The following is a 24,880-nucleotide window of genomic DNA, read 5'->3' on the forward strand; positions in this document are numbered from 1 at the left end:
ATATCTAGTGTTTTTAATGAACGAAGTATAGAAAATAAACCAAAATTTACTGAAACAATTCAGCCCTTCTTGATTAAGTGGTGTAATCTAAGGGTTTAATTAACAGTTTCTTTTATAATCACTATACTCTGTACATTATATTATTTGCTTTTTGACAGCTTCACGCCTATGTAGGATTGTATTGTATATGTTAAAATGTCATACAAATAATTATCGTACTTCATGGACAGGTCCCGCCCACTTAGTGATGCCTACACAGAATTATTCAATGATGGGTCGATAGATTAAAATAATCGATAGAAGTACTCTGTAAAATATATCCGATACAGAAAAACTCTTTTAATATGTTATATAATTTAAACGTAAAGACAACCAAATAGTAAGATAGAAACCAATAAATAATAAAATATTAGTTTAGTTTAGTTTTAACATACAATGCATAGATATGTGGCCTTATTATTACATATCTTATGAGTACGTTTACGTTGTAATTATTATTTACGTATCTGATTCGATTTATGATAATATTTTGAATTTATAATTGAAATGGTACAATAATTATTCACAATTATCGATTGTGAGATAATCTTTTGAACATCACTTCTGGTATCACCTGTCGAGCTGTCAAAAAGCAATTCTTATAGTGGACAGACTATAGCTTTCCGCCGCAACTATATTTATAACAAATCGCTTCAGTTGTTTAGGTGTGAATAAGAGACAGACAAGAGTTACTTTCTCATATTATAATATTAAGTAGGGATAATAGATATGTAAATTGAAAATATCCATCTCAATTTTGAACTACATAAGAGTATAATTTAATCTATATTTTGTTTGAGTATGGATAAATATTTTACTGCAGAATTTACGAATTAAGAACACCAGTTTATGAACAGATTGTGGAATAAAAAATAGTTTACACCAATTCAAGCCCACCATTTCTATTATAAATAAAAAACAAAATGATATCGTTATACATTTATTAAACCACGAATATTTCCATGCATTACAATAGTATTGTAGTCAAAAGAAATGAAATATTTTTCGTTCGACAGTAATTGTAAATCTCTTTTTATATAATATATAAAATAAACCAGGATTCTTTTCGACAAACATAAACATAAATCTTACTGTAAGAGTTATTATAACACTTAAAAACTATGACATCAATACCTTTCTTAATTACTTTACACTTAACTGGCGCGAATGCCGCCTGTCCTTAAACTATTAACATATTTTTATCACAAATGAGGAAACATAAACTGTACTGAAAAAAAAGTAAAGAAATATCTTATTGATAGACGTTACACTAAAATATAATCATAATATTCTTTACATCTATTCTAATTCCGTTATATCATCAATATCATCTAAACTGAAGTCCGCCAGCGTCAGAAGTTCTGAAAAAAAAAACAACATTTATGAAATATGTAAGTAGAAGGTAAGTATGCATATTAAACTTCGTACACATCTATACTAATATTATAAAGCTCAAGAGTTTATTTGTTTGTTTGAACGCGCTAATCTCCGGAACCACCGGTCCGATTTGAAAAATTCTTTCGGTGTTAGATAGCACATTTATCGAGGAAGGCTATAAGTCTATCATCACGCTAAGACCAACAGGAGCGGAGCAATGCGGGTGAAACCGCGGAGCACAGCTAGTATCAAATATATTTAAATCATGTGACACCCCCTTGCATTCATTTTAATATTAGTTTTATTTGTCCAATCGATTAAAAATACAATGATTTTCTTTATTTTTGTCAAAAAGCATTGAAATTAAAATTATACAATCATATTTGAAAGAGGGATATTAACATAATTTTAAGTACCTACCGGACTAATTCTTTAATTTAATTGAAATTTACTTACTTTTCTGTTTTTTCGCCGATTTGTCAACGTATAACGGCGCGGGTCGTTTTTCCACTTTGGGCTTTCTCTCTGGGATATCTCTGTAAATGAAAATTAAAATATATTTAAAAGGGGAAAATACATGAAGTGGATTTGTTAGATGTAAAAATAAACTCACGTGAGATCAATAAAAGAGCTGGCCGTCAACTTCTTCGCCGCCGCTCTTTCCACGTTAATCACTTTTGAACTTGAACTAGATTTATTAATATTGTCATATTTTGTATTTTCAATTTTTTTTAAGATCACCAATTTATTACGGGCAGGCGAACCTTGGATTGTGGATGATGGTTTGGATATCATCACGGGGCGATCTCTGCTCGTATTTGCGACACTTTTGGGCTTGGGCAAGTCATCTTTCAATATTTTTATAACGTTCGCGTTGGGTTTAGGTTTAGTTTTCGTAATTTGCACCTTCGGTAATTCTTTATACGATTCCGCCTGAATCTGGACGACGTCTTTGAAGAGCTGCATGTGGTCAGTCGGTGGACTTGGAGATCTTTTTCTATGACTAGCTTGTGGAACCACGTTTGGCTTGCTTGAATTTCTACTATATGTATTCGAAGTACTAGGTTGGCTCATTATTTGATTTTTGGCATTCGCTACAATTTTATTAGTTGCAGTCTGTGTTGGTAGACTCTTTAAATCAGTTGCAGAGAATACTTGAGTGGCTGTCACTTCGATTTTTCCTGATTTTTTGGAATTGTCTTTTTTAGTATACTGGTCGTGGGACACGCTGTCTGGGGTGGAAGGAGAAATGATGACATGAGGGGTTACTTCGCTATTGCTCTGAGATTGTGGAACCCCGTTTACTCGAATTTGACCGCGACTCGTTATCACTATGGATGGTTTCGATGTATTATTCACTCTATTTTGACCGTCTAAGGATATAGACGAATTCGACCCAGGATTCGAGCCTTCTTTAGCCATTAAAGACGAAGCTGGTATGCAATAATACTTTTTATTAGGATCTAACATCTTTTTTACATTATCTGAAAGAACGAATGGTGTGCCGCCTTTAAAGCTAGCAGACTGTACAATTATAGGTGCACCTTTCGCTGGGTTTTTCGGAGGAGATTGAGTTACAGTGACAGGTTCCAAACTTCTAGATGGATTGTTAACTCCAACTGGATAAGGCACTATTTCATCGTCGCTATCAGATAGACATATTGGTTCATTTCTAGCTGTCACTTGTGATGTTATATTTGCCGCTAGTGCCGTCGATTGTGGAATTATCGGTGTACCTTTGTCGATCGTTAGAACTCGGACACTGGTCGGTGTAGACTGTGTTGCAAGATTTGGAGTAATTTGTATATGAGGTGGTTTTGACGGCGTTGCAACATTTTGCGTAATCTGTTTAGGTGGTATTTTTGTCTGCTTTTTAGTAACTGACTTGATCTGTTTATGAGGTGCTTTTGACTGTGTTGGAAGATTTGGGGTAATTTGTTTGGGTATTGTATCAGTTGAGAGAGTTTGGCTGGGTAATGTACTGTCGATAAAGTAACTATTATTTCGAGATAGTGACTGCGTTGGAATATTTGGGGTAATTTGTTTGGGTATTGTATCAGTTGAGAGAGTTTGGCTGGGTAATGTACTGTTGATAAAGTAACTATTATTTCGAGATAGTGACTGCGTTGGAATATTTGGGGTAATTTGTTTGGGTATTGTATCAGTTGAGAGAGTTTGGCTGGGTAATGTATTGTCGATAAAGTAACTATTATTTCGAGATAGTGCTCGAGATTCTGTCTCGTTGTTTGCTGGCGGAGTTAGGATACTGGCTGGTCTGTGAACTACAGAGCTGATGACGACGTCTTCTTCATCATCGTCTGGTAGAATACATTCCTCCACGACCTGCGGTGGCTGAGGTTTGGCGACTTCTACGGGGCCTTTGAACCTGTTACATAAAGTTTTAGATAATTAATATTTTGTTCGGTAGGCAGAATTTAATTTAACATTATTTGACAGAAAAAATAACGAATAAGGAGCTGATGCGTCAATTTAATCACTTAAAATTAAAAACATAACTAAGGAATGTAGGTCCAGGTGAAATGTAATTTACATGTTAACTAAGACAGTTATAGTCAATATTAAATATAACTCACATTCCCACAGGAAACACGTTTTGTGGTAGTGGTTCGGGGACGATCGCTTGATTTATTTCGAGTGGTGGAGGGGATGGCGAGGGCTCAACCAATCTCTTCCTAGACTTTGGTCCAACAAATGTTTTCTTTTTCTCTTTCTTCTCGACAACCGCCTCGACCACGTGTACGTCATCATTTTTTTTGGTCGTTATAGATATTGACGGCTGTGGTGGCTTGTCAAACTGCATTTTAATAGATTCGTGCATTCTCTTGAGTTGTTCCAATCCTAAGCTCTGAAAATAATGAAAAATAAATTATTTATTGTATAGTCAGTATGGATATTTTTTAAAGGAAAGATATCATATAACAGAGAGAAAAACAAGAAAAAATCATTTACATTAAAAATTATCAAATTTAAGTACTAGTAACATTATTGAGTTGAACACATAAATACAATAAAAATGTATGGAGATATCCTACCTCAATAGCAATTTCATATAACGGCCCGCTAACAATGGGGACGCCGGTTGCTTCGTATTCACTGCGCGCTTTGTTAGTGCTGTACTGTGCCGCCATCTTGGCTGCGTCATCAGACAGCATCGAGTTACCTCTCTGATACATGTGCGCTACAATCTTAATGAAATTATCGTTCGACAGAATCAAAGGGTGCAATGGAACTCTTTCCTCCTCAACTTTCTTCTCTTTCTTCTTGTCTGGAACGTTTTGTTTCTCTGTCACTTTTTCTTTTATTTTTTGCTTTTTAGTAATCGGAACGAGTGGGGGAGGTTCCGTAATCGGTTCATCGTCATCATCATCACTTATGAGGATACTGTCTGATTGTCTGAAACTTTTTGAGGTGGCTACTTGAACATCTTCCTTTTTGACATTTTGGAGCTGCATGCGTTTAACATTTTCGAATTTATTGTCTTGGACTTTTTCTTCCTGTTCTTTCTTTACTTTACTTTTTCTTTCATATGATTTAATGGTTTTCGTTCTCATGTCACTAATATTACTCTTTTTTTCGAGCGCTTTAATAGTTTTAGTGCCAATGTCACAAATCTTACTCTTTTTTTCGAGCGCTTTAATAGTTTTCGTGCCAATGTCACACGTCCATTCGACATCATCATCGTTGTCATCGTAAATATTTTCGGCGTCATCTGTGTGTTCACTAGAGTCGCTTTCAACGTTTACTATCATTTTCTTCGAACGTTTTCTTCTCTCTAATAGCTGAGGTTCTTCAACTGGAATAGGCGCAGTATTTTCAACTGGAATAGGCGCAGTTTCTTCAACTATCTGTTCATCGCGAGCAGTATATCCTGAGTCCGCATCGTCTTGCAACAGTACAGATGCGATACCGGCTGCAATAGGATCTTTGAGGAGCCCATCGTCACCCATACGAGAACTGACAAGCCGTCTTACATTAACAATGAGATTTGTCAGTTCTTCAGCTTGAATAGTTTCATGGAAATTATTCTCGATTAATATTTGCATTATTTTTTTGACTAGTATTTCTTCTTTATCAGTTTCCTCTTCTGTTGGCATAGATGCTTTTTCTTTTGTCGTCTGACTATTTTTTCCTTTTTTAACCTTGCTACTAGTTGTCGAGGTACTAGCAAAATCACTGCTCATGGAAGCTTTATCTTCGACGGCAGATTTTTCTTTATTAGTAGTTATCGCCGAAGGATCTGTAACGGAGAAGAAATCTTTTTGGTTTTTGTTTTCAATCGTGTTAAGCTATTCTTAATGTTCTCGGGGTTAAAATATAGAGATAAGAATTTGATTTTTTTTACTTGGATGGAATATTAATGCTTGGGTCGTTTAACATTTTTTCATAATTGGTTTTTGTATTTGAAGCAATAATATCTGCAATCGAGTACACTCCGTTAGGGAGTGTGACGTTTGGAGCAGCGGCGCGGCGCGCACACACATACTGGCGGGGTGCACGTGCTCCAGCTGGAACTGCTGCCAGGCGGCGGCGCGCTCGTGCTCCGGCAGCGCCGGCTCGGAGCCGCGCAGCAGCGAGTCGTGCTCGCGCACCGCGTGCAGCGCGCCGCGCGCCGCCACGCGCAGCAGCGCCGCGTCGCGCACGCCGGCCGCCACGCCCTCCGCCACGCCCCACCCCTCCTCGTCCCAGCTGACAAACAGACGCATCATATTACACGCGAGAAAACACAAAAAAGAGCGTTCGAGCCCAGCTCACGGGTCAGAAGTGAAACTTCCTTGGCAAGATTCAAAGACAGCAAAATCGTCGCTTTACTCCATGACGTGGCCGTATTGCCATGACGCGACCTTGAAAATTTACTCTCAACGCACCTAAAGAAGTTTCACTTCAAATGGTCCCTTGTTAATATCACTTCAACGAATAGATATTAACAAGAGACCAAGCCCAGACGGAATCGCTCCCCTGTTCTTAAAAACTTGTTCTGCGCAACTCACAAAGCCTCTGTACCACATCTACAAGAAATCTATCTCCCTCGACCATTTTCCGACTAAATGGAAAATTGCCCACATCACTTCAATACACAAAAAAGGTGATCAGAGTGTTGTTATGAGTTTTAGGCCAATATCAATACTTTTAGCCATAGGTAAACTGTTCGAATTTATAATTTATAACAGATTTTACTTTCATCTCAAACTACTGTTTGACCCCTGTCAACACGGTTTTCTTCCAGGGCGTTCAACCATGTCAAACCCTTTGGAATACGTCATCTATATCAATGAAGAGCTCGAAAATCAAAATGAAATTCATGCTATCTATACAGATTTCTTCAAGCTATTCGATATGGTCGATCATAGCCTTCTTGTCCAAAAGTTGTACCACGCGGGTATTTGTGGCTCTTTGCTCAGATGGTGCGAATCATATGTTCGTAATAGGTCCCAATTAGTTATACTCAGAGGTTACAAGTCAGTCGCTCGACCAGTACCCTCAGGTGTACCTCAAGGCTCTCACCTCGGTCCTCTCTTGTTTCTACTATACGTAAACGACCTTGGTACCAACATAACGTCAAAGTACCAAATGTTCGCCGACGATCTCAAATTGTATAGGGTAATCAACAACTATAAAGATACTATATGATTACAAAACGATATCAACAGCATTACATTATGGTGCGCAAAAAATAACATGTTCCTTAATGTATCATATGAAATTCACAGAAAACGAAATCCACTTCATGTAACTTACTCTACCTCTTGCTTGTGATCGCAGCGGCTTTTTCGACATTTTCGAAGATTTTGAAGACAAAATCCTAAAAATTTTACATCAACTGCGAAGATGACAAATAATTTGACAACCAATTCGATAGTTGTCAAATAAAGTTGCCACATGAAAATCTTTTATTTTCTAAATATAAATATGCCATCAGATTCTGATAGACCTATATTCGCGTACCTAATTGCAGGCTGTGTTCACCTCTAGAAGGTCTAGCACCTATTACTTGAGTTGTCTCATAGAATAACCATTTCTATTTTTGTAGTGCTATGTCCAGTTTGGTGGACCTATTGAAAGAAAAAAAAGACCTCCTCTCAGCTAGCGCACACAATACACCGAATATTACAAGCGCCCCTCCTCCCCTTTACATCCCACCCATCCTATTTATAACTGTGACATCAGTTGCTTATTTTTTTTAATATCTTTTGTTATAGCCAAATATATAAAACATGCAATAAAAATCCTCCCTAACACAAAATGCAATTTAAAACTATACGCCTAAAGCAAATATTTTGGAAACAATTAAATACCTGTAAAGCTCAGTGAGATCGGCCGAGTTGAAATGTCTGTCTATCTGCTGCTCGTCAACCACGCGACACGCCACAGCCTGTTTCGTGACCGAGCGCTCGTAGATCTTCTGTTCCATTGTGCCCTATACATATACAAAATATTATTAAAAACAAAACTCAAACTCAAACACAAAATGTATATGAAAATGAAAATGGTCAATTTAGTAAGAAACGATTTTAAATTTGGCAAAAAAAAAACGGAAGCTACCATAGACAACAAAAGTTTTTTTTTTACTTTTTACCAAAACTGCATTTAATCACCGTTATGTACCCTCAATAAAAAAATCCTACATTTTCTTTCACTTTTCTACAAAACCACGTACCATAGCAACAAGTCGATATATAAAACAATCTTTCTTCTATCCGAAGCGATACTAAATATGCTCTGTATGCAGATAAAATGATATCTTCATAAAAAAAAAACTTTTTACTATATTTTTTTTCACTTTTTACTATAATCCACGTACCATAGCAACAAGTCGATATATAAAGCAGTCCTTCTTCTGTCCGAAGCGATATACCCGGAATATGCTCTGAATATCGTGCGCGGGGTTCCACGAGGTGTCGAGTATGATGACGCGGTTGGCTGCCGTCATATTTAGGCCTAGACAGCCTGCGCGGGTCGATACTAGGAATAACCTGGTTTTGGAGAGAAAATTATATTAAGTATTTGTAGACAGGATGAAAAAATTTCGTATGACTATTTTTTTCTGGAAATGGAAGATAAAAAACACTACACTTTAATTCATTGGAAAAATGCAAATAATAATATAACTTATTCAAGATCTTAACGAGAAAGATAAAAGAGAAAGATTTATTTTAATATTTGTGAATGCATTTATTAAACTAGGGAAGTGGGATGATTTGGTTTGGTGCATTTAGGCGACTTAAATTTTTCAAGCTTTACCAAAAGACTCAAATTCAACCGTATATCACAAAGAATTAAGTTACTCACTTGGTCTTAACATTATTCTCTGCGTTGAACTCGCGACACCACTTCTGCCGCACATCCGCCGGCACTGAGCCGTCGAGCCGATAGTACTCCTGGCCGAGACTCCAGTTGTTGATGTTTCGCAGGAAATGTTCTAACGCGTCCATCGTATAGAGCGATGTGGAGAAAATTAACCTAAAAAGTAATATAATAAAGCAAAATCCCTTTAAGTAACAATATTGAAAACAATAAAGATTCTAGAGAATAAAAAAATTCTATCACGAGGCGGAATTCAAACTTGCGCTGACTTTGCTCCGGCCACTCGTGATCGCACCCAGAGCAATCGAATTTATTCTAATTTTTCGGTTTCATGTGTCTAAGGGACATCCCAACAATGAAATGATATGTTTTGACAAATATAATTTTCATATATTTTTGAACGTGCTTATCACCTAGTTGTCGTCTAAAAAAACAGCTCCAAAACATTGAGCTAAACTTTTACTTCATAAATATTATTAATAATAAAAAAGATAAAGAATGATTATTTAGCTATGTCTCACTATGTAATTTAATGTAAGGAAAGACCTTCTGGCTTGATGCATAATTTCAACTTACACCTTATCTCCGAGCGCTACACACTCATCAAGCAGCTGGAACACAACGTGGAACTTATTGGAACTTTCTAGAGCGTGTAACATGTTCCCGCCCTCGAGGTACGGTAACCACCATACATCTGATGGTGTTGGCTTCACATCCTCTGATGCCGCTATGTCCTCTTGCGCTAGATCGTCTTCTATTTTTTCTGCTGAGAATATTTTAATTTTTGGTTAAAATGTATTAGCGACAGTGTATAGTTTCATTGTGGCATGTGACGGTTGTATAGCGAAAAAATAGTTATTTTTAATAGGGTTGAGTATTGTATCAAAATATAAGTTCTATAGATATATATATATATATATGCAGGGTACACAGAAAACTTTACATTTTTATATACAAAGATAAAATTTTAACTATAATTGTTAAATAAATTGTTTTATACCTTTGATTTTCTTATTTTCAGCATCTCGCGCTCTTGTCTGAAAATTATGTAGGACTAGTGGGTGTGTCCATATCTTTTGCAATATATGGAAATCCTTTAGGACCAATTGCTTGCCTTTTTTTGTCGCAGAGCCACTCAGGTAATGTGTGTACAGATCTTTTTGGCATTGTGTTAATGGAATGAACACGGTGTATTCGTACTTCTTTGGCAAATAAGGATATAGGACGGATGCCTCTTGACGTTGTAAACAACCTTCTAGAACTTTGTGAAGAATGTGTGTGCGCGTCTTCATGAGAATTATATCGTCCTCTCTTGAATCTCTGTGCTGCCCGTTCATGATGGGGTTTTCAAATCTATGGTTTTAAAGAATGTAAATGTATCAAAATTGAAAATAAAATAATATGTTATTGAATATTATGTAAGAATTACATACTCCATAAGTTTCTATTCATGGATTTGAATTTGAATAGTAGAACATTTTCGAGTTATTTAATTTATATAACAGTTCATTAAATTATTGATCTTACCTGTTAGAATATTCCGCGTAAGTCCCCAACAAGCTGGGCTTAACAAAGTTCACCATACAATAGTATTCCCTCAAATTATTCTGCATCGGAGTTCCCGTCAGTACAATTCTTCTCTTTGTGCTGACTCTACTCATAGCTACCGCTAGCACAGAGCAATCGTTCTTTAGCAAATGTCCTTCATCACATACAATTATATCTGGTCCAGGATCGAGTAGAGCAGTTCGTATCTTCTTTATATAGGTTGGTCTCACATGATCTATTTCAGAGTCAAGGGTTGTAAGACTCCGGAATAATTCGTAACCAATGATGAATATCCCACCATTGTTATACCAGTCTTCTAGCTGGTATGCGCGCTCGTATGTACGCTTCAGTTTTGATAGCTCGAATGTCTGGTAAAAAATATAGATTTAAATCTACTATTTTAGTACAAGGTTAGTCCATGAAAAAGTATATTGAATCCATCAATAAATTAATAATTAATTTTTATAGTGGATGATGGAAAAAAATTGTTTTAAAGCATTTTAACTTAATTCTATCAAGTAAAATAAATGCCTATTCTAATAATTAAGCAGCTAACTACCTAATAACAAAAAAAAAAAAACAGTAAAAATGTGAGAAACATTTTTAGACAATTATACCTGTAGTTTTCGTCTCATTTTTTTAGGCTTGAAAAGTACAATGATAATCGTTAATAAAAGGAAGACTAAATAAATCTTCCAGGTTTATATATTTTAAACAAAATGAAATGTACAATATTTGACTTAACTGTAATAAAATAATAGTAATATAAAATAATAGTACAACCTTAATTTTGTCTGTAACTGGATCAATCCATTTATGGATCTCGTCGACCCAATTCAATACAGTGGAAAGAGGACAGCATACGAGCACACGCTTCATATTTAGCATGGGATGAGTTAAAACCTGTAGAATAATTTTAAATCATTTATAGAAAGCAATTAATTTAGATTTTTTTTTAATAATCGAAAAAATCTATCACGACGTGGGATTCGAACCAAAGTCTTTTTGCCAAACCGGGGCAACGTCTAGTATCTCGGCCACCTCTGATTCCGCCTGAAAAATCGAATTTCTTCGAGCAATCGTTTTATGCGCCTAATCCACGGCATTTATTGAGCCAGCCATCTCAACCAATATATATACATATAATATTTTGTCTATTGTCGTGACCTCGTGACACGCTAACGCAGCACGCGTGCCGCACGAACCGTACACTCCGTACTGTACGTGTACCGGCGCACGCTATACCGTACCGTGTGCAGCAGAGCCAGCACTTGCAGCGTCTTGCCCAGCCCCATGCAGTGCGCCAGTATGCAGCCGCCGCCCGGGTCGCCGCTGGCCACGCGGGACACGCTCTCGAAGCACGCGTCCCACATGAACTTAACTCCTTCGTACTGTAATGTGTTGAATTGAGTACTATTTATTATCAAAAAGAATGAAAAAACTACGATATCATCAAAATAAATGAAAAACAGTACACCTTTTAAAAAAGTCAAGCGTGACTCGAACTAAACGTGACAAAAATGTTTTAAGTATAATCATAAACAATTAACGAATAAATGAACAAAATAAAGAATTCAAATATGTAGTACACATTTCAAAAAATCCTCACCTGATGCGCTTTCATAACTTGCGTGAAGAACTTGTGAACACCAGCAACGGGTAGATTGTTCTCGAAATCATATTCCAAACACAGTTCGTCGTTTATCACCACAACGTTAACACCTTCTTCGCATCCGAGATGTTCTCTCTAAAAGAAAACAATGCAAAAAATACACATCATCTACGTGTACAAAAACTAAAATCGATCAAGTGCGATTCGGACTCGCGACAAATAAACCGAAGAGCAATTGCAAAATAATTGGTCACCCATCCAATTTATGACCATGAGAAACGTTGCTTAACCTCAATTTTTTTTTAATAAAACATATTTTACAAATAAAAATAAATGTTCATATTTACCAATTGTGCCTGTCTGTTATTCAGTCTTCGTTTTCTGTCAAACTCTTCCTTATTTGCAATTATGGTTGAATGGTTAAGATTTTGTTTATTAAGAACCTAAAAGCAAGTAAAATGTTAAAATGGCACTTTATTATCATACTATGTTGTGTTTTTATTTTATTTATATTAACCTTTCTGATATTTCGACGTCCCTTGCTATAATTTTGGGAACACTTTCTTGAAGACAGTTGTTCACCGAAGAGTTCTCTAGCTAGAATACTAAAAACAAATGTGAAAATTAAATTCCAATAAATTTTTAAATGCTTAAGAAGCTATTTATCAAATAGTATTTATTATTGTTTTTAAAAACGGGTATATTATATCGTTTAGAAAAAGCGTATAATAAAAAGCAAAAATCATTTTTAACTTTTTGATCATTATGAGATATGTGAAAAGGTAACTTATCTATATTGTAAAACGTTATTTTTCAAAAAATCACTAAACCGATTCTTCATACATACATTGAATAATTTAATAAAATATTCATAAATTTCAAAAGATAGACATTTCGGTAAATAAAAGAACAACCGATCTATACTCACTTCATTTGCTTTCGTCGTTCTAGAGCTTTCTTTTTCGATCGCTTTCCTCTACTTAATCTAGACTTCGACGATTGATGTTCTGACGCCTCTCCTCGCTTTTCAATAAACTCACTAACTCTTTTAGCACCTTTCGCTTCGTCATCGCTGAAAAACATAAGAACGTAACGTATAATTGGTAATTCAAAGAATAATAAAAGTAACTTGAGGAAAAAAGATAAAAAATTATGTGTCAAAAATGTTAACATTAGTATAAAGTATGTACATAGCAGTGTCATGTTTCTTCTCGATTCGTTTGAGTAATTTCTCTTTAGTAAAAACCCATTGCTTCTCTTCTTCTGATGAGGATTCATCTTCTTTCGACAACTCTGTTTTATGTCTCAGTTTTTGTTTTTTAGCGCCTCTCTGTAAATATTTGGAAAATTTGTGAAATCATTTTAAATTATTTATTCTTTACTCAATAATACAATGTTATACACACTTACAGTAGTCATCTTTATAGGTTTCAGCAGATCTTTAGTTTCAGGGGAAGGTTCTTCTTTCATAACAACTGGCGTGTTGAGTAGTTTCAGTTCTGAATTCATCATAATATCAGCAGTTAACATTACAGAATCTCCACTTGTTGGTTTAATGTCTTTAGTCTTTGATTTAGGACCAGATTTCACTTTTAAAGGAGAAGCTTCTTCAGTACCAGGTTCTTGTTTAATTTTAATATTCTCATCGAATTTTTCAGTTTGTTCTGAATCACTTTCATTATCGTTCATTAGCAAATTCTTTGCCATAGAATTTTCAGGATCTCGGGGGGCTTCCTGTAAAAAATCGTATCTGTATCACAAAGAATACATCGGCGGCCGTTGGTACACAGTTCCCAAAATAACAATAATTAAATATTCAATCAAACCCTAATTATTATTGAATTAACATACATACAATGTTTGTAAAACAAATAATATGAATTAAAAGGATGAATTTACTTGAGGTATGTCATCATAATCACGGCCATCATCTTCATCTTCAGATGGTGTTAGTTCTGCACATTGATCATCTTTATTAATATTTTCGGGGCTTGAACCATTATCCACTCCCAATTTAGGAGCTTTATTTGCATTTTTGTCATTGTGCTTCACACGAGTTTTATCCTTTGTTGCAGGTCTAGCCAATGATGCCAAATTTGTTAACCTGTTAAATAATTAAATATTAAAGAACAATGTCAAAAAGTCGTTTTCAATCCCGTTACTGTAAAAATATTATGTTATAAACAAGATTTTTTAGGTTTATAATTAAAATTTATTTGTTTTTTTTAAATAGCCGTAGTCGCAGAGATCCAAATAAATTAATTTTAAAAGATAATCCTCGACTAAAAAAATATAATAAAAATTGTCTTTGTATGAGTGTAATAATATATAATAAGGTACAAACTAAATTAAGAAACTTACTCTAAATTATTTTTTAAAAAACTTAACGAATGGCTTCAACAGAAATGTTTTTATAGTGTTAAGGAATTTTTGGACTCATGAAATGGGATTGTATATTAATTGTTACTTGATTTTATAATGTATGTTATAATAAATTTTGAAATTTTTATTGTTTAATGAATAATGTGAATGAACGACAAATTAATTAGACACTTTGATTATAGATATGTAATAATATAATTTTGCACGCTGTTAAATAACGGCTAAACATGCTGTAATATTATATTGTAAGTTATAACATCCTAAAATACCATGTTTAAATGCAAATAAAGGATTTATTATTATATTATATTACACAACATTTCTTACCTATTTACTTCTGCATCATCATTATCTTCATCACTACCATCCTCAATATCCTGAAACCTCAAATAAGTATCTACAAAGGATTCAGGAAGTTTCTCTAAAACAACTGACGCATTTTCATATATCTTAGGATCGCTGGGATTGATACAATAACATTTCCATCCATGTCTATCAATGTACTCTGTTTCATCATTCTTATCACAATGTTTTGATAAATCCTTTTCAGTGTTTTTTTCTATTGAATCTTTATTTGTAACATTTTTAATTGGTTCATCTTCAACAGCTATATCTGGTTCACATTCTAAAAGTTCAGATGGAACATTCAGATCCATATCTGGACATAATTGTTCCTTTGCTTGATTTTGAGATACTTGAGGTTTTCTAAGCTTCTTTGAATTCCTTGTATTGGCACTACTTGACTGATTACTAGTTTCAGAAGAAATATGCTCGGTTGAGTCTACTTCACTACACTGCACAGGAATCTTTGTTACTTCTTGGACCTTCTCCTCCGTATCCTTTGATTTTTCACTTACTTGAGGCTTTGCACGCCTCGCTTGTAATGGAATTTCTTCTGTCTCTGAATCAGAAGAATCAATTTTCTTCTCAAGTTGTCGTATTTTTTCTTTCATTCTTCTTGTCAGGACAGCAACATCATTTCCAACCACAGGAAATTTATCCTTAACAACCTCTTTTGAATTCTTTTTTGATTTCAAGGTTTTCGTAGGTTTCTTTTTAACTTGTTTTTTGTTGCTATCTTCATCTGAGCTATTTTCCATGAGTTGGTCTTTTGCAACTTCGATGCTTTGTGGAACAAGCAAACCCATATCATCATCAAAGGTATCTTTTTCACCATCAGAATCAGGTTCATATTGACGTCTAATACGCTGTGAGCTTTGACTGTAAATTTCATCATTGTTTAACATATATGTTGTAGATATGTCTTTAATTATTTTGTTTGTGCTAACAAAAGACTCAAACAGATCTTCGCTGTATGACTTACTATTCTGTCTTGATAACTGTGGTGGAGGTTCATCAAGAGCTTGTGTTGTTTCTTCTATATGCTCTTCCTTAGTCACGACATGCGCTACCGGAAGTTGAATCTCCTCCTCTTCTTGTGGTTCTGCCTTAATGTTCATCACATTAATATCAGGCTCAGGTTCCTCCGGCTCAATTTTTATTTGCGCAAATGAACATTCTTCAGAAGAAACAATTTGATTATCTGTTTCTGGTGAATCCTTATCACTGGTAACTATGGATGGCATTAAGCAAGAACGTAACTCTTGCATTTGAACCTTAGAAACCCAATTAGAGTCTTCTGTGCCTGGTTGCTGTATAAAATCTGCATCTGGATTAAAGTCTTCATTGTTTGTGTCATCTTCATTACCAAACGGTAAGTTGTCTTCATTATTAAAATGTGTGTCCTCCTCGTTATCAAAACTATCATCATCTTGATTATAACCATGGATTGAGTGAACAGAATCAAACTGAGGTGTTTGAAAATTTGAATAGTCTTCTTCTGTTATTGAACTCACACAATTAATTGTTAAAGCCATGGAATCTAGTGGATCAGCTCCTTGTTCATTTTTTTGAGTTTCATTATATTCACAATCATTGAGAGTTTTTTGAGTCAATTTTGCATTTATTGTCTTTAATGCAAGTGAACTTAATAAATTTACAGAGTACAGAGGAATTTCTTTCACCACTGGTAGAAAATATCTTTGTACAATTTTAAAGCACAACAAGGACAAAGATGAAACTTGAAATATATCCTTTTTATGAAGAAATAATTCTTTATATTCAGAATTATGCAATATTTTTGTAGTACTGGTTAAGAGAGATTGAGTTTCTAAATGTTCCTTTCTCAATAGTGTGTTTATTTTTAAAATACATATTGCTTTCAGAGATTTAACAGTCTTTTCAGGTGTATCGGTTCTTCTAAATATTATGTTGCCATTTTTGTCATTTTGTTTGTATAACGTTTCATGACACATATCAATATGTGGGTTAACTATAGAATTTTCTCCTTCATCACAAACAATCTTTGATTGAACATTTTGTTTTAAAATATGCAAATGCTTTTGTATTGACTCCGTACATATTGTCAATAAACGTTTTGGAGTTATTAATTCATTACTAGTTGAAGCATTGATTTTTACAACAAAATCACTACTTGTAGTATCTACATGACACATATCAATATGTGGGTTAACTATAGAATTTTCTCCTTCATCACAAACAATCTTTGATTGAACATTTTGTTTTAAAATATGCAAATGCTTTTGTATTGACTCCGTACATATTGTCAATAAACGTTTTGGAGTTATTAGTTCATTACTAGTTGAAGCTTTGATTTTTACAACAAAATCACTACTTGTAGTATCTACATTACTTGCATTCAAAGTAAACATGTCGTCATTTACCTCATTTTCATGATCAGAAGCATCCTTAACAAAATAATTGCATACATAGTTTTGGTTAATGGAGAGCCATTCCATTGATGTATAAGGGCGACAGATAGACAAAACTTTTTCATGCCTGTAGTAATTGTCAAAAAAGCTTTTTACCATATCTAAAGTAATAAAATCAGGGGGTTTTTTATTTCGGCTGTCCTGGGCTAAAAAAGACTGCGTAGGTTGTACTTTCTTTACCATTACCGATTCATTAAGCCAAACAGTATGTCTTCCTTTCATATTATGCTTTTCTGTTGCTGCTGGCTTTGGGGATGATTTGGGAGTTTTTGCAATTTTAATTGACAGCTCCTTGTTGAGGAAAACAGTTTTAGGATTAAATTTTGGTTTCATTTCTGGTTTAATAGGAGTTATTTCTTCCACAATTTCACAATCACTATCATCTTTGGTTTGTGGCGTGATAGTTTTCTGCTTTTCTCTATATTGCAATAGATTATTTGTTTGTAAAAATTCTTCATATTTTGTCTCCAAATCGTTTTCCATTTGCATTAAATTATGTTTGGCAAGTTTAAACAAAAGAAATGATTTTTTAACACAATAATCCATTTTAAATGTATCTGTGACATTGGTGGTATTAATTTTCTTCTCAATAAAATCACGAGATTTCTGTGTCATAAGCTCACCTAACTCTGCTGTTGTTTCAACAATATTCTTTAAAAATTCACACGCTTTTTCTGATTGATCTGAAGACAGATTAACTTGTTTTTTCATAGGCAGGACTTGTTTTGAATCCGTTTGTGTAGTTTTGGATACATTTACTATGGATGTTGTCTGTGTATCACTTTCTTTCGTCTTCTTGGGTTCATTTTGATTTATAACTGGTATTTCAAATTTTGTAACTGGGCTTTCTGATGGTTTGGACTTTATAATCTTTATATCGGTGCCTTGAATTTTCTTCGCAAGATAGTCTGATATGTTAGAGGTGGATTCCCAGTTATTTGATGCATCTTTAAATAATACAGAGCTTATTAAACTATCTTCAATATCAATATCAACATCCAGGATTTCAGACTCAGTTTTTGAGTTGTTTGACATCTCTGAAGCAATATCTGTTTTGCTTTTATTTCCCAGGGAAGATACATTTCTATTGCCCCTCTTTTTAGGACTTTTGCTTTTATCAATTCTATCAAACTTTTTAACTCTCCCTTTTTTCTGTCTCTTGTCATCATCAAATTCTTTTATTTCCATGTCAGAATCTAAAGATGATTCTGGCGAATCATATTTCCTTCCTGGTACATATTCATCATCGGAATAAGTGTATTTCCCCTTTTTTCTTCTACGAGGTTCGTCATCAGACAACTCTACATTCGCAAAAGGGTCTTCATCCGATTCTTCATCATATTTGAAAACCTGCTTCGTTCGTCTGCGCACAGGTCGTTTCGAGGTGTCAAGGGCTTCTAATTCTGTTTCATTATTTTCTGTTTCATTTTGTTTGACATCAACATTTAACTCAATGTTATCTGTATCCATAGCAGGTTTACTTACATCAGTGACTATAGTATCAATATTATATTCAAAATCGTCCATTGCAGGCTTTTTTGGTATTCTTTTTGTTATTTTAGATTCATTTTCACCAAGTATCAGATCAGGCTCTTCATTTTCATGTACTTTGATTTCTATATTCATGTTTGTATCATTATCTGGTTTTAGTTTACACGTAGATTTCAGTTGACTTAAGCAGATATCATCTGTTTCATCATCAAGGTAATTATCATTTTTCATTTCTACTAAAAGAGAACTGGAATCTATTGCATCATTCTGCAGTTTACATTCAGTCAAATCTTTTTTGCTACTATTGTCAGCAATATTATCTTCAGAATTAACAGTACCCTCTACAGATTGAATTGTAGCTTCAGAATCAATTTTTTCAGATTCCATAGCATTTTTTCTCTTTTTTTTACTCACACCTTTTAATTTACCTTTAGATGTGTTTATTGTTGATTCATCATTTTCTACATGAACATTTTTCATACTTTCCTGTTCAATAAGTTCATTTGAGACTTTTTTATTTCTTCCTCTCTTTCGCAGAGTGCCATTAAGGAGTGAATCATTTATTGTGGAAGAAACAATTTGAACATTTTCCATATTTTCTATGCTATTTGAACTTATTGCACAGTCGGTATTGGTCTCTGTAATGTTTCTCCTACCTCTCCTACTTGTTGTTGAAGTTGTACAATTTACATCTTTTATATTTTTTACGGCTTCTTTTCTGCGTCTACCACGTTTTGGCTTTATGGGTCTACCACGTATTGGCTTTTTCGGGACTATTTCATTTTGTGCAGGTATTTGGTTTATAGTCGTAGTTTTTTTACTAGTTTCAATACTATTGTTAACAGAATCAGATATTTCACCATTGTTCTCAATTAAAATATTATGCTCACTTGAATCATTATTTAGACATTGTTCTACATTATTATCAATTTTTTCATTTGAGTTTTCTATAGCTTCATTAATATTCGGTAAGTCTGACCCACAGGGACCATTCTCATCGCAAATTGATTCGAGTGTCACCTCCGGTAGTTTCACATCTGTATTATCGAACGAGGAAGCTAAGTCAGACAGTGTTATATACTCTTCTTCTTCATATGCAACATTTGCCTGAAAGCTTTCAAATGCATCTTCTGTTGTACTTATAGTATCGGCCAATTCAATTTGTTCAGACATTTTGGATTTGCAAATGCTTAATAGGCACACATAAGCATTGTTTAGAATATTTATTGCAACTCAATAAAAACATTGATTTTATTAAGTATTTAGTCTCAAAATGAAATAAAGTAATATAGTTTCCAACACAGGATTAAGAATTATTATAATAATAACACACCGAGCGAACCAGAACGAACCAAAATGTTGACATAAAGCACAGACATAAAGTCATAAAGTAAAGCATTCAGACAAGCATTGTATATTTTTGTTGCCATGTTTATAATAGATTTTCTAGAGTTAATGCTTTGACCTTGTTAAGTTATTACACCTTCCTAAATTTGGCCACTAAATTTAGAAGCTCATTGAGAAATTTGAAGCTTCTCATCATATTGTTCAGAAACCAAATTTTAGAATTAAGATTAGGGATATTATAAAACCAACGGGTTCTGAAATTATCAACGAATTACCTCAAGATAGTTTTACATAATTTATTAAAAAATCTTGTAATAATGTTCATTCCGAAGCAAGATACTAATGTCCAAAGAGAAAATCTTTTACTTCCTATTTATTCAAAGATAGATAGTTCATAAGCAGTTCACTATTTATGATTGATTATTTATGAATTGATATTATTCAGGTCTTTAATTTACATCCCCTGTTAAAAGAAAATTATCCTCTGATTAAAATATTGGACTAAAGTCCGGTCGCGGAGCAGAAAGAATTTCGTACAATGACCTCTTTACTTACTGACAGTTTAGCTTTACTCACAAACATTTTTGAATGAAGTGCAGTTTACATGAAATATTTGGAGGAGAAAATGTTTTTTTACATAAATGTCCTTTATTCATTTACAATACTTATTAGTTAGTTTTAACTTTTTACATTTTATCTTTTTCAATAACCACGATATTATATTATATAAAAAAAGTGTGCGTGTACACACATAAGAAGTGAAACTTCTTTATGACCTTATTTTTCAAAAAATAATTTACTATGTACAATATTACAGAAATACGCTAGTCCAACACGCGATTTCGACTTAGGCGGATTTTGATTGGACATAAAGAGTTTGAGGTTTATTCTTATAAATTTTGAATTCACAAATGACAAAATCATAATTGAACACCTGACACCAATCAAGCAAACACAAACCTTACGCTCTCAGGTTAAAGGTTTACAATCCCTAAGGACGGCGGTCATTGCACCTGTGCGAGCAAGACACATTATTTTTACAAGCGAGTGACAGTGACAGGTAATAACAGGTTAATGTACGAAATTCTTCCTGCTCCGCGACCGGACTTTACGTACTTATAAAAGTATTGTAATGAGTCAAGCTACGATACTTACTAAATGCAATAACACATTCCTAAATGCGTTTCTAAGTAGGCTTTTAAATTATTCAGTCAAAAACCATCCTGACTTTAAAATGTAGGATGCTAATTTTATACTTTCTGAATTAAGTGTGGAATTAGGAGGGTGTAATGAGGACATTAGTGCTTTCGAGTCTGAACCCCTAGTCTAGAGACTAGACTCTAGAATGTATAATTCGATTCAAACTTAATGACGGCTCGGAACATCGTAGAGTCTGACCAGCCAAAGCTGAACCTAGTGTTTTTTGTAGCGGCCACACTATGGAATGTCATCATGGCGTTTCTGCGTAGTTAGTTGTCAGTTTTGTTGAAAACGGTTCAAATCATTTGCTTTAATAACGTTTAAATCCTGCTGTGTTGTGAACCTAATGTGCCTATATACTATGATCACCTTTGTGAATATCAAAAGTATCAAAATGTTTTTTTCCCTACTAAAGCCGATGTTACCAGGTCCATATTTTTTAAATTTGCCGCCCTTTACTGGGTTCAGCTTTGGCTGGCCAGACTCTACCATCCATAATTTTAGGTAGGTATTAGTGGGACGTTTAGGGACCTTTGCTCTGTTGGGACCGTGCGCACCCGCACTCGCACCTGCACCTAACTTCCGAACCGCGATTAAGTTTGAATTGAACTAACATAGCGTCGTAAAATGACATAAAAGATTTTAAATTTGCTACGTTGATAGGTACCTACTTACGTCGTGCGCATCGCCTTTATCGACGTTTATTTTTTGTTTTTCTTAAGCCTTACTTTTTGATTTCTCTTTATATTCTTTTACAATAAAGAAATTGAGTTAATATTTTTTATTTTTGTTCTTCTCTGCAAGCAGAAAGATAGAAATATTCTTAATAATAGAAATTAGGTTAGCCTAATATTGTAGGTACCTATATCGACTGTTTCCTTTTGAAATAACTAGGTTGAGTGGGTCGGGCGCCGTGTCAAAAACATAAATAAAATGAAACTGCACCGTGAGCTGAAAAAGATTGGGAACCCCTGCTCTAGACTCCAAGTCTAGACCATAATGTAACCTGTAATCATAGTCCTTAATCTGTGTACAAAATGTCAACTGTCTTGCTCTGAGCTGATGACATTCACACAGTTGTCATATTTTGTCAACATTAGTTTCGTAGACCTACTATTAAAAATTAATAGTTATTGACATAGAAATACAAATAAATACATAGAAAAAGAAACTGATCTGAAGAAACAATGCTTAATAAATAATGATGAATGTACAAGAAAAAAATAGGGAGCAGTAAGAAATGATTTACCGTGTCGTTTTTGTATGAATGAAAAACATTTCAAGTCGAATTTTTAGTTAGTAAATGTGATGTCAAAATGTATTTTCCAATTGGATGGCCCAAAGTTTTGAGGAATCTGGGTTCAGATTCTCAGGCGTTTAAACAAATCGTATCTAACAGAGATAAAATACTTTTTGCCTCGTTGAGCGATGAATCTTTTGTAGTATGGTTCTGTAAGGTAAGGTATTTTCTAGTTATAACACTTTTCTGTACTGAGAATGTATGCTAGGATCATTTTTATGAATTTAGTGGCAATTACAACTTAACTTTTTCTTTTTAGCCCAGCGTCTCAATTGTTTATCACAAGCGCAGTGCAGAGTCTTTACAAAGACTTGGTATCAATGTGGGTGTGGAATGGAAACCAGATTCATCTATGATATGTATTTCGGTAAGTTTATGTTTATGTCATAGCAACCTAACAGATTAATTCATTAATTTTATTAACTCAATTTAGGGAAATGATTTGATTTATTCAAATTGATATATACTGCTAAGTATATGTTATAAGTTAAAAAAGTACATATACATTATAATGTAAAGTACATATACATTAACTAATAAAATTACTATTTCAGACTTCAGAAGGCCATTTAATTTTATACAATGTGGAGGTACAAAGTGACCAGCCGGCGTACCAACAATTTGATCCACCTACAGCAAGTTTACGGAGAGATTCAGCTGAACTATTTATTAAGGAAGTCATACCCTCCCTGAGAATAACATTGGTATTACTGCTTTTAAATTTATATGTATACTAGCTTTCTGCCCGCGGCTTCGCCCTCGTTTTCGAAGAAAAACCCGCATAGTCCCCGTTCCCGTGGGATTTCGCGATAAACCCTATCCTATGTGTTAATCCAAGTTATCCTCTTTATGTGTGCTAAATTTCATTGTAATCGGTTCAGTAATATTTGCGTGAAAGAGTAACAAACACACACATATACACATCCTCACAAACTTTCGAATTTATAATATTAGTAGGACTTATAGTATAATATAATGTTTACTTCTTGCTGATAGTGCCCCAGATTGCCTTTTTGACATTTTAACTATATATTCATACAGACAATAATTGTATCATCACATATTCCTTTTTATTTCAAAAACTCAGTTTTGAGTATGATTAATAAAAGTAAACAAATGTTATAAAGGTCTTTAGCACTTCATTTTCTGATTTTTTTACACACTGCACAAGTTAATACAAAATATTTTTTTATGTTCACAGTTTAAAGAGATCCTAGTTTGGGATGGGCAGATAACTCGAATGTGTTGTATATCAGGGACTGAAATACTTGTATGTACAACTCGAGCGCATCTCCTGAGGTACAGATGGGACGGATCACAGAATAGAGACTATTGCCTCGATCTGGGACGGATACCATTTTCAATAAATCAACAAGTCTCGAAAGGTAGTAATGACATATTATGGAAGTTATGTAATTGTTATTTTTAAATGTGTTTTTGAATATATTGATTGTTGAATTATTTATTCTGATCTAAAGTAAAAAAAAATAACTCAAACCGAAAAACCTCCTCCTTTTTTTTGAAGTCGGTTAATGAACAAAGCGCTGGCCCTAGCTTTGCCATCATGCATATATTTTAACCGAACTATTTGTTTGTTTCACAATTCAGATAAAAGAAAATCTGAAGTTCAATAATTATTTATTCTTGTTGATACAATGTGAGATTGGATTATTTAACTTTAATATTCCATTACTTTTCAACAAATCTAAGTACCATTTTTATTTCAGCTGAACCAATATTAGAAGACAATACACATGTGAATGATATAGAATATTCACCGCTTGTGTGTGGGTTTGGTATAACATTAAATGATGGTAGAGCAGCTTACCTCACAGCACCAAATCTTAAATTTGACCCTAATGTAAGTAAATAACCAAAAATAAAAAAAAAATGTATATTGTGTGGGCTGTGGCGAATTTTTATTTAAAAAAAAGATATGTTAATATTTCATTAAAATTAAAATCTCTTTTTGTATCTAACACTCTTCATACTCATAATTGAGTTTTGACATTATTTCCATGAAATGAAACATATATCTCGGAACATTGGCAAATGGCAAAATTAAATTATCCTCTTCCAATGCAACTTATCACAGCAACTTATGTATTACATTTATAAAATGTATTTATATGTAATGTATGATGAAAAATGAAATGTGACTTATATTAATCATTGATTTAATTCCGAATTATTTGATTCTTTATAGACTTGTTTTTTTTCATATCCCAGATAAATTTGGAAACAGATTTGAGGGTAAGAAGGATGATAATCCCTCTAACACCAAATTAAAATCAAATTGCTATTTGTAAGAGGCTAGATATATGTATTTTATTCACTATACTATTGCTAGTTATATATTTAATTATTATGTATCAAGAAAACGGCAAGTAATTTACAAATAACACGGATTTATGTTAAATTTGGTAAATATCTTAAATTGTATACGCGAAAATAAAATATATATCAGAA

General features: G+C 33.9%; 2 protein-coding genes across 5 annotated transcripts in view; one reads left to right on the forward strand and one right to left on the reverse strand.

Annotated features, from left to right (window-relative positions):
• Nucleotides 1–963: 963 nt before the first annotated feature.
• Nucleotides 964–19,928, reverse strand: LOC149481502 (uncharacterized). Of its 2 annotated transcripts, none has more exons than XM_089705168.1 (22): nucleotides 14,609–19,928; nucleotides 13,799–14,003; nucleotides 13,310–13,633; nucleotides 13,090–13,229; nucleotides 12,828–12,971; nucleotides 12,417–12,504; nucleotides 12,247–12,342; nucleotides 11,897–12,034; nucleotides 11,538–11,678; nucleotides 11,071–11,190; nucleotides 10,267–10,655; nucleotides 9,740–10,092; nucleotides 9,316–9,502; nucleotides 8,725–8,895; nucleotides 8,237–8,408; nucleotides 7,731–7,852; nucleotides 5,921–6,123; nucleotides 4,470–5,674; nucleotides 4,011–4,282; nucleotides 2,030–3,802; nucleotides 1,873–1,952; nucleotides 964–1,400 (listed from the first exon to the last, which is right to left on the reverse strand). In XM_089705168.1, the coding sequence occupies exons 1-22, from the start codon at nucleotides 19,735–19,737 to the stop codon at nucleotides 1,339–1,341; spliced, it is 11,514 nt and encodes a 3,837-aa protein (XP_089561294.1). In that variant the 5' UTR covers nucleotides 19,738–19,928; the 3' UTR covers nucleotides 964–1,338. The 2 variants fall into 2 exon arrangements, with proteins under 2 accessions (XP_089561294.1, XP_089561293.1); XM_089705167.1 differs by having other exon boundaries at nucleotides 9,316–9,505.
• Nucleotides 19,929–22,179: 2,251 nt separating this feature from the next.
• The window catches only part of Rich (Guanine nucleotide exchange factor subunit Rich), an 88,482-nt gene continuing 85,781 nt past the window's right edge, over nucleotides 22,180–24,880 (forward strand). For all 3 annotated transcript variants that reach the window (XM_089705171.1, XM_089705169.1, XM_089705170.1), the window contains exons 1-5: nucleotides 22,180–22,568; nucleotides 22,671–22,778; nucleotides 22,966–23,115; nucleotides 23,613–23,796; nucleotides 24,139–24,272. In XM_089705171.1, the coding sequence (XP_089561297.1) occupies nucleotides 22,428–22,568; nucleotides 22,671–22,778; nucleotides 22,966–23,115; nucleotides 23,613–23,796; nucleotides 24,139–24,272 (717 nt within the window). In that variant the 5' untranslated portion in view covers nucleotides 22,180–22,427. The remainder of the gene's footprint in view (nucleotides 22,569–22,670; nucleotides 22,779–22,965; nucleotides 23,116–23,612; nucleotides 23,797–24,138; nucleotides 24,273–24,880) is intronic.

Source organism: Colias philodice, chromosome 16, assembly GCF_061535455.1.
Source record: "Colias philodice isolate Cphi_HAF_F1 chromosome 16, ilColPhil1 Martin Lab GWU primary, whole genome shotgun sequence".
Classification (NCBI taxonomy): Eukaryota; Metazoa; Arthropoda; class Insecta; order Lepidoptera; family Pieridae; genus Colias; species Colias philodice.

Bases quoted from the DNA above. Each gene is read 5' to 3' on its own strand.
- LOC149481502 (XM_089705167.1), bottom strand. From the start codon at position 19,737: ATGTCTGAACAAATTGAATTGGCCGATACTATAAGTACAACAGAAGAT. The intron at 9,506-9,739 runs GTATAAAACAAT...AAATATTCTCAG, and splicing joins TGAAAATAAGAAAATCAAAG to CAGAAAAAATAGAAGACGAT. The intron at 5,675-5,920 runs GTATGTGTGTGC...TCTCCGTTACAG, and splicing joins GGAGCACGTGCACCCCGCCA to ATCCTTCGGCGATAACTACT.